Raw genomic sequence first — 10,085 nt, forward strand, 5'->3', positions numbered from 1 at the left:
TTTATAATAGGTTAAACAAATTAAACGGATTAGGTTGAATAGGATAGAAATAGGTCAAGTAGATTTTAAACCGATTAAACAAGTCTTAAATGGGCTAAATGGGTCGATTTATGACCCTATCCAATTATTAAACAAGTCAAAATAGGTTAAACGGATCACATGTCTAAAACTTGAATCCAACCTATTTAACAAATAGGTTTAGACGAGAGACTTATTTATGACCCAAACCTATTTATGTCAAACCCTAACCTGCTTAAAGTGGGTTGTTTATGGGTCGGGTTGATGGATCGGGTCATAAATTGCCACCTCTACTTAAAAGGCTATTTAGTATAAACTGAGTACTAGTAGGTTTTTGAAAGAAATATCTTTTGTAGACTAAAAAAGAGGTTCTAGAAGGATGTGAGCCTTCAGTCAAATACCAAGGTACGGATCGGTAGGTTGAAGTTTATGGTAGTAGGCCATTATGTACTCAGACAATAGGATGAAATATAGGATTAGTAGATCGAGTACTACAAGAAAAATGTCAACCTCAGATCCATTATTCGAAAAGCAAGCTAAAACATTAAGGATGCAGGCCCATACACTAAAGATGAAGGATGACAGACCAAGAATGCCAATGCTAAGGTGCAGGCTGATACGCCAAAAGTGCGGGATGACACACCAAGGGTATAAGTTGAAATATAGAGGATATGTAGGCTGATAAACCAAGGTTGCAGGCCGGTATAGCAAGTGTGTTCTATTCCAAAGATGTAGATCAATACACCAAAAATGTATTTCGATACACCAAAGATGCAGACCAAGTAATTGGGATGTAAACCTATAGGGTGAGAATTATTAGCCTAAAAAATGGTCTTAGTAGAGCAGAGTTCAAAGATGGTAATTAGACAACAGTTGTCACTACCCATAACATGGGAAAAGTGGTCATACTATTTACCATGCATGGCAATAGTGGCTGATGTGGTATACAATAGCAAGAACAAATATCCAATATAAGTAGCGATACCCATCTTTCTACTACTCATGACGTGAGAGGAGAGGTAGCACTATCAACTATGTATCGTAATAATCGCCCATGTGGCACTCAATAGAAAGGATAAGAGTCCATAATGAGTAATGATATCCATCTTTCCTCTATGCATGATGTGGGAGGATGGTAGTACTACCTACTATGTAAGGAAATAGTAACCCATATGGCACATAATAGTAAGGACAAGAGTCTAAAATAATCAGTGGCATCTATCTTACCAATTAAGGAGAGTCACTTATAGGTATCAATTTGTAACCATGGAAAAGTTATCTTTCAAACATCATAATGAATGAATTTTTTTTCTTGAGTATTTTTATTTCTTTTTGGTTACGTTTAGTTTTTCAGTAGTTTAGGTAGCACTCCAGGAGCTAAAAGTCTTTGAAGATTTAGGATATTCGAACCCTAACATTTTCTCCTCTCAATTCTAGTGATAAGTGATGCAAGAGAATCACCAAACTTGATGTGAACTATTTTAACTATTATGGTTAGAACTAGACAGGGTCCAAAAGTGAAATCCACTACATCAGGAAGCTAAATCGTATGTCAAACTTTTGGAGGTTATAACTTATCTATACGATGCTTATTTGTATTGATCCTTTTTTTAATAAAAAAAAAGATAATTTTTGCACTTTACGACATGGTACCAACCCCAAATGGATGTGGTGCAACTAGCCATTAGGCCCAAGTTTCATTATTTGGGCTCCAAAATGAGTCAATCAAATCAAAATTTTTCTTTTTTAAAAAATATTTTGATCAGGCATATTTCTTAGTTTGGAAAGAATTAGGTAGAGTGACTGAAGATACAATCGATATAGGAGTTGAGGTCTACCTTATTTAGAATTTCAACTTTTCAAGTTTATTTTTATTAGTCATGTATATTTTGGAAAAGCTAATCATTTTTTAAACTAGGAGAGGCATATGATCTGAATTGTACGAGTGTGAATCTTACTATTATAAGTAGGCTATGTTTCTCACTTTTGGAGGATTAATCAAAGAAAAGGAGACCTAAACCCTACTTTTGCCATCTTTCTACCTTTTTCTAAATCTTTTCAAGAGATTCGAGTTTACCGAATTGAAGGAATTCTTCCTTCTCCTCAAACAGTCTAGCTATAGGCTTGTTATCCCGTCCCGATGAAAAAAGGAAAACAAGTTTTTGGTATGTCCAGCAGGACAAACTAGTTCGAATGCCACCAAAGAAAATAAGCGATACATCAACCTCTAGAAGGGCTCAATTTAAGAATCCTATGGAAAATGTTGCTGCTACTGAGGAATAGTAGGTGTTATGAGTAGAGCCATTGGAAATAGTCCACTAATGTGGCAGCTTCGAGCTGCTGGTTGTGATACTAAAATGGGAAACAACCACGCCAAGGGATCTGGTCAAGATGGTTGGCCCCCTTATGTGGAGTCATTCCAATGGATGGTGGGTTAGTTTCATGATGCTATTATATATGTTAAGTTTCATTTGGATGAAGGCCAGAGGGATCACCTAGATACATCAATAAGTGAGGTTACTATGGTCATAGGGCTGTTTGTCAATCAACAGAAAATTTCTTCAACTCAATTGCTAAACAAGTTGAGAAGCTAGGTACAATTTTAGCCACTCAGCTTTGGTCGCCATATTTATCTTTCAGTACATCCTTAGTTGTACAAATGCCTGAAATCCATTCCAATGTGGTTAGTAAACCACCATGCCTATGCCTTGATCTACAATACAGGAATGTGAAGATTATAGAAAGGGCGGACTTGCAGAAGCTGATGTATTATAATAAAGGAAAGGCCAAATTCTACCCAGTTGGGTGAACCCTCTCGAGAAAAAGGGCATGTTCAAGATAATGCCATGTTCAGAAATGCCATGAATCAAGTCTCTTGAGCACCTATTGTTAGGTCAGCCGGCCCAAGGCCGAACATGGTGGCTTGGATGGAACCTGGTACATCACGTTAGGGAACCAAAGGGTAGATTCCAGTGGATGGGGGCATGTTAATCCACTGATTAATATGGTCCCTATTGCAAACACTGGGGGACAACCTTTCACCACACAACCTAAATGCTACCCTCACAATCTTCTGCCTCAGGGGTGAGTGCCTCGGTGGATGCATTTTCCTCAAGTTCATTTATTGAGAATGGGTGTCTATAATATCTATTAAAACCTACTATAGCAGTCGAATCCTTATAGACCTATCCAACGACCTATCCCAAATCAAAACTTGCCTAATTGTAGTTGAGTCTAGCAAAATTTGGTCCACTCGACAGAATTAATCGGAGATCAATTGGACTTCATAAGTCAACCAATGGCAAAGTTGATTTATAGAAGACTCAAATATCAGGAGACTCTTTCGACCATAATTGCAAAACAATATGGGAATGTTTGAATATCAAAAAACCATCGACGGGTATACGGTTAAGGAGGAAGGCAAGGTTGATTGCTATGTCATGAAACTTTTAGAATTTATAGGTCAAGACGATCAAGAAGATGTCCTGGTGAAAAATACAATTGCACTAAGTTTGGCTGATTGAATACTTATTGACTCTTCGGTTAAAAATAGGCCGACTTTAGAACTCAAATTGGACTTTGGACAAGCAGATCCATGGTTATAGAGAAAATGTTAATACAAGAGTCACGGTCAAGGGGCAAGTGATTGCTCCAATCTTCAATCTAGTATATCTAAACCAGGTTGGGGGCAATGTTTTATCTCACAATGGAAAATGTTTCCCAAAATCCATGGGCTGGGAGAATGAACCACCTTAATCTAGTCAGTGATATCCCTCAATCTATGGGATAGAGAGCAAGCACGGTGATGGATCCACCAAGTCCTCCATGATTTCTACCTACTTCTCCAGTTTATGTCACAACTTCACAAATACCCTCCATGGTTTATAGTTGTCGCTCAAGTTCACCTTTCCAAAGAGTTAAAGCTATCATCCTTCTTAGTAAGTGAAGCCAATGAATGATGATCCTGGTTAGCTTTTCCTTCAAATGGACCATGTTGGATTATTACCAAATCCAAAACTAGAACGATGTATGTGGTGCTAGATACATCCCTTCATATTCCTTATTGTTGACTAATGGGATGTGAGGGTTATTGTTTATACCACATCCATTCTGATGGCTATGATGCAAAGACTGGTCAACAACATGCCTCATAAGGCCATCTAGTATAAATCGAGTACTGGTATGTCTCCAAAAGAAACATTTTTGCAGCCACATAAGAGGATTTGGAAGGATTTCAACCTTCAATCAAATACTAAGGGACAAATCAGTAGGTTGAGGTACTCGGCCGATTGAAATACACAGCTAGTAGACAGAGTTGTACATAGATAGTAAAACGGGATGCACAATTAGTAAGCCGAGTACTCCAAGAAGGATGCCAACTTGAGACCAAATATCAGAAAAACATGCCAAAATACCAGTGGTGTAGGTTGATATACTAAGGGTGCAGACCAAGTAACTGACATGTAGACCTAGGAAAGTAAGAGCTATCGACCTAGGATGAGGGTTTAGTGGAGCGGAGTCCAAGGATGATTGCCAGATTGCAGTTATTACTACCCATGATGTGGAAGGATTGGTTGTGCTACTTGCGGTACATGGCAAAAATGGCTTAAAGGCGAGATACGTTAGCTAGAAACTGTTGTTTGGCAAGTCGTTTGATCAGCCGGGAGTAACTACTAGTGGCATTACAACTTAGTGAGCAGATAGAGACTAAGCTTCCGGCATTACAGTTACTGATCATTGAGCTTTTTTTGAAAAGAAAAGATTCCCCAATCCTATATCGATTGGTGGAAACGCCATTCTGCTTTTTTCCACACCAAGGGAGATGCCATTGAAGAAAAAAGAGTCACTCCATTTTTTCCGTCGTTCAAGGGGTCTGTGCGAGGGAGAGATCTAAATGTGCAAATGTCGTGGCAGGAGCAGGGACAAATATTCAAAATAAGTAGTAGTGCCTATCTTTCCACTACCCATGATGTGGAGGAGAGGTAGCACTACCTAATATGTATAACAATAGTGGTTCATGTGGTACCTAATAGCAAAGACAAATATCTAAAATGAGTAGTGGTACCTCTTTTTTCACTATCTATGATATAAGAGGAGGGATAATACTACCTATCATGTAGGACAATATAGCAGCCCATGCGGTATATAATAGTAAAGGCAAGTATCCAAAATGAGTAATAACACACTCATTTCAGTAGTCAAGAGGAGTCACATATAAGTTTGAGGTTGTGATCATAGATCTTTAGTATTTTCATTTCTTATTAATTTGTTATCCTCTATATTGTCAGAAGTGTAGGTAGTATTCTAGTAGTGAAAAGTCTTTGAAGATTCAAAACATTTAAACTGTAGCATCTTCTCTTCTCAATTCTGACGACAAGTTGATAACACTCCTGCGTAATTACCTAGCCTAGTTGCAGACTTGTTATCCCATCCCAAACAAAAAAGAAAAATATTGAGCCTTATCCACTCCCACCACCTCCTCATCTTCTAAGACCTCCTCCTCCTCTTCTCCAAACCCCACTGCCGTCCTCATTTTTCTCTCTATCTAACTTAGTTCCAGGCCTCATTTTCTCCTTCTAACTCCTATTCCAACATCTCCTCCTCATCATTCTCTCTAATTCTCGCCATTGTTATAAATCACTGATCACAAGGGTATTTCAGTCCTATAAGTTTAATATGTTAATAACATGATACAATTTTATGAACCCAGATAAATGAATACAGACGGTAGGAGTATATTGAACTACTTCACTAAATTAAAAGGCCACTTTGAATTTTTTTTAGAACTCGAGAGATATTAAATAAAACTAGCTCAAGTTAAAAGGATGCCTAAGTATTTTTTTCTAAAATATATGTAATACATAGCAGATAATAGTTGTTATATTATTTCCTAATATTTTGGTGAAGTAGGATTTTCTTTTAAAAAATATCTTCCCAGCAAAGCAGTGGTCCACAGTTTACGCGTGAGAAAGCGTGGAAACTGCAGACTGAAGTTGGCTTGAGCCTGGTTTGGCTGGGTCACGGACGTTCGCTCCGTGTGGCTAGGAGATCCATCGCATCCTCCATCCCATCGCAGGAGATTGGTCAGATTACAGATCTTTCTTAACTGGCAATTAGGCTTCCCTCTGGTCAAAAGAACCGATCGAGCCGTCAAGTGGTAGTTGAGCATATATAGAAACCCCATAAGTTGCTAAGTGGTTGTTTGCAACATGTCAAGATGCTAAAGTCTCCAAGTAGTCCTTATTTTTCTAGCCCGGACTTGAGAAAAGCCTCAACAGCTGTTTCCTGATAAACTTGTTGGTTAATAAAAGTCTCAACGAAGTTGCTAACCCTTAATCTATATTATATCAAGTTTTTCAAAGTCGTCTTGGTGGATGACTAGTCACGAAGTCAGTGAGGGCAGACCTCTGTTCGACGTCGTCACTTCCGTCCACACCAACATTTATACTTTCCAGATGTTGACCCAACACGTTCCACCCACCGACCGTCCTACATAAGTGTTACCAACTCATATATCATATATCATCTGCAGCCGCATATATTTTTAGTTCACGTGGCCTATTCATCAAATTTTTTTTAAAATATTTATAAAAATTAAAAATTTTAAAAAAAATATTTTTTATTTAATTATTTTATTTTAGATAAATTTATGAGTTATTATAAATGATATCAGAATAAATTTGACCTATAATTTATATAAATTAGAAGATACTAGAAACACTGCTCTATATATTTATAGAGAGTTGACCATTGATGCTTATAATTAAATTTGAATAAATTTAACTTAAAATGTTAGAGTTGAGCGCGCAGAATATGTAAGGAACGTGCGAGGGTTAGTTTAGCTTCATGTCGACCATCCTTGGAAAAAATTTTGGATACTGATATAGGGGGGGTGAATGCACTAGTTTGGCACACATCCTGTCATCTGCGTTTTGCTTACCCCGCCGAAGACAAACGAAGGAAGAGAGTAGGGATGGCTAGTAAGAGAGAGTTGCTGCTGCTCCAGCTGTTGTTGCAGCTGCTGGTAGCAGCAGCATCCTCGTCGGAGCAGCTCATGGCGTTGCCCGGCTGCCGTCGTAAGTGCGGGAACATCGCCGTCCCCTACCCCTTCGGCATCGGACCCGGCTGCTTCAGAGGAGGCTTCGACATCACCTGCGACGGCGGCAGCCCGAGAGCTCTCATCCCGGATCTGGACTTGGAAATCGAGATCACGGATATATCATTAGCACCAGCCGAGGTACGTGCAAAGATACCCATGTCCTACCAGTGCTACAACGAGACCGCCATGGTCTCCAAAGTAACGCCCAAGGTCGACCTCACGACGCGGCCGGCCTACATTTTCTCGAGCACCCGCAACAAGTTCACCGCCTTGGGCTGCTTCACCCTGGCGCATCTGGCTGCCTACATCGAGGAGGATGACTACCAGTACGGCGGCGCCTGCGTCTCCTACTGCTGGAATGAGGAGAGCATCGCTAATGGCTCCTGCTCCAACATGGGATGCTGCCAGGTCTCCATCCCGAAGCAGCTAGGCTCCATAGATATCTACTTCCGAAACTATGGCTACAGCGATACTTGGAATATCAGTCCCTGCAGTTATGCCTTCCTGGTGGCCCAGGACTCGTATAACTTCAGCAGATCTGATCTCTCCTACGATTTCGCCGTCAAGCACCGCAACCATACCCCGGTGGTGCTAGATTGGGCCATACGGAACCAGTCTTGCCAGGATGCAAGAGTGGATCCAACAACCTATGCATGCCGCAGCAACAACAGCATCTGCAGCGACGCAAGCAATGGCCCCGGATATCTCTGCAGCTGCTTGCCGGGATATGATGGCAATCCCTACCTTCACGATGGATGCCAAGGTTACTCTACCTTCACCCTTCGTTGTACTAATATATCCCTATCATTTTTGTGGTTTCATGATTGCTTCAATTGAATCTGCAGACATCGACGAGTGCAAGCTCCCGGAGCAGTATCCTTGCCATGGGATTTGCGTGAACAGACCAGGGAATTATAGCTGCGCCTGCCCTCAAGGAACGCAGGGTAATGCAACGACGGAAAGCTGCAGGCCGCTCCGAGGCAAAGACAAGTTTCCCTTGCTAGCAATCTTGGCTGGAGGTAAGTCTTCTATCAGTTCAGTTCAGTTCAATTCTATGTATGACCTACCCACCGGACGCGCAACCCATGCGATGAATCGACCAGATCTCATACCTGCCATTAACTTCTGGGGAAAAAATAATATGGGTTTTGGTGCTCAGAAAATTGGGCCATGAAAATTCTGAATAAGGCACATACATATAGCTGCTTGCAATTACTAATTAATTTATACATGAAGGGGAGCTTATATGTGGGAAGGGATGGGATGGGATGGTCCAATAGACAAAAGATTCATGGGGCACTTTAAAAGAAGCAAGTCAAACTCCAAACAACAGAGTCCAACCCATTCGAACCAAAACATTGCACTGACCTATATACTTTCTCTGCAAAAGTTTAGAAGTACTCCAAGTATTCTTAAAAATCAATCTGTGCCGTGCCAAGAATTTCCTCGTTTGCATTTTTCGATTCACTATTTGCTCTCTTTGCTATTTGCAGGCATCAGTGTTAGCACTTTCTTCATAGTTCTCATTTGCTATATCCTTGCAAAGAGAAAGCTCGTTACGACCAAGCAAAAGTTCTTCGACCAAAATGGAGGGTATCTGCTGCAGCAACAAATCAGTTCAAAAGGTGTTGCATTTAAGATTTACACTGTTGAAGAACTAAAAAGAGCAACGAACAACTTTAACACGGACCGAGTGTTAGGACAAGGAGGCTTCGGCACCGTTTATAAAGGGATCTTCGAAGACAAAACAGTAGTAGCCATCAAGAAGCCTAAGAAAATGGAAGTGGACCAAATTGAAGAATTTGCGAAGGAGATGTTTATCCTTTCCCAAATAAACCACAAAAATGTGGTTAAGCTCTTAGGCTGCTGCTTGGAAGTTAAAGTTCCCATGTTGGTTTATGAATTTGTCTCCAACGGTACCCTCTCCGATCACCTCCATGGGAGAAATCAGAATTCCTCGCTTAACTTGGACATGCGTCTCACGATTGCTGTAGAGTCTGCGGAGGCACTTGCCTATCTGCACTCCTGGGCCTCTCCACCTATCCTGCATTGTGATGTAAAGTCTGCTAATATACTCCTCGACGAGAACTTTACTGCAAAAGTGTCTGATTTTGGGGCTTCAAAGCTTGTTCCCAACGGACCAACTCAGTACGTTTCCGTAATTCAAGGAACCTTGGGTTATTTGGATCCAGAATTCCAAGCAGATGGCCGATTAACTAACAAGAGTGATGTTTACAGTTTTGGAGTGGTTCTTCTGGAACTTCTGACAGGGAAGAGAGCAATTTACTCTGAGGGATCCGAGGAGAAGCGCAGCCTTGTAGCAAGTTTCTACAGAGCAATGAACGAGGATAGGCTTCTGCAAATTTTGGACGATCAAGTCAAGGATGAAGGAGGGATAGAGTTGCTCGAACAGATTGCTGACCTTGCGGGGCGATGTTTAGATAGGAGAGGGGAAGATAGGCCCACCATGAAAGAAGTGGCGGAGGAACTCGAAAAGCTAAGGAAATTCAAGCAGCATTCATGGGAGCAAAATGATCATGAGGAGACAGACAGCTCACTTGATGGAAGCCGGCCAACGGCAATATTGCCTCATACTTATTGAAACATTACCGAGGTATTTGTGAAGAATTGCTACAGCGGCATCCTGTGCTAAGAATAAAAGATGTAATAAGTACTTGATAAATAGTTTAAACCATGAGTTCTTATTGCGACTTGTTCCTCCATTAGATAAATACAGATTATTAAAAAAAAATCTTCTTTCATTAGAGGAGCTAAAAAGGATCCACTTATTTTTTGATGATGAAGGAGGCCGGTAAAGCAGCCGCCCAACTTTTATTGATGGAAAAAAGTAATTACAGCAAAAAAAATAGAGCAAGACAATATAATAAAAACAAAGCAGCTGCAAAGATAGAAGAAAAAAAAAAAAACCCAAAGAAACAAATGATGCAACTTCAGCTCAATAAAGAAC

The 10,085-nt window shown here is 40.4% G+C and overlaps 1 protein-coding gene across 1 annotated transcript; it reads left to right on the forward strand.

The window, feature by feature from the left end:
* The first annotated feature begins 6,987 nt into the window (after positions 1 to 6,987).
* LOC120103722 (wall-associated receptor kinase 3-like) lies at positions 6,988 to 9,824 on the forward strand. The gene is made up of 3 exons (XM_039121207.1): positions 6,988 to 7,880; positions 7,963 to 8,136; positions 8,611 to 9,824. Exons 1-3 carry the CDS (start codon positions 6,992 to 6,994, stop codon positions 9,717 to 9,719), a joined length of 2,172 nt encoding a protein of 723 aa, XP_038977135.1. The 5' UTR covers positions 6,988 to 6,991; the 3' UTR covers positions 9,720 to 9,824.
* Positions 9,825 to 10,085: the final 261 nt, after the last annotated feature.

The sequence above is a fragment of the Phoenix dactylifera genome, unplaced genomic scaffold (assembly GCF_009389715.1).
Source record: "Phoenix dactylifera cultivar Barhee BC4 unplaced genomic scaffold, palm_55x_up_171113_PBpolish2nd_filt_p 001012F, whole genome shotgun sequence".
NCBI lineage: Eukaryota > Viridiplantae > Streptophyta > Magnoliopsida > Arecales > Arecaceae > Phoenix > Phoenix dactylifera.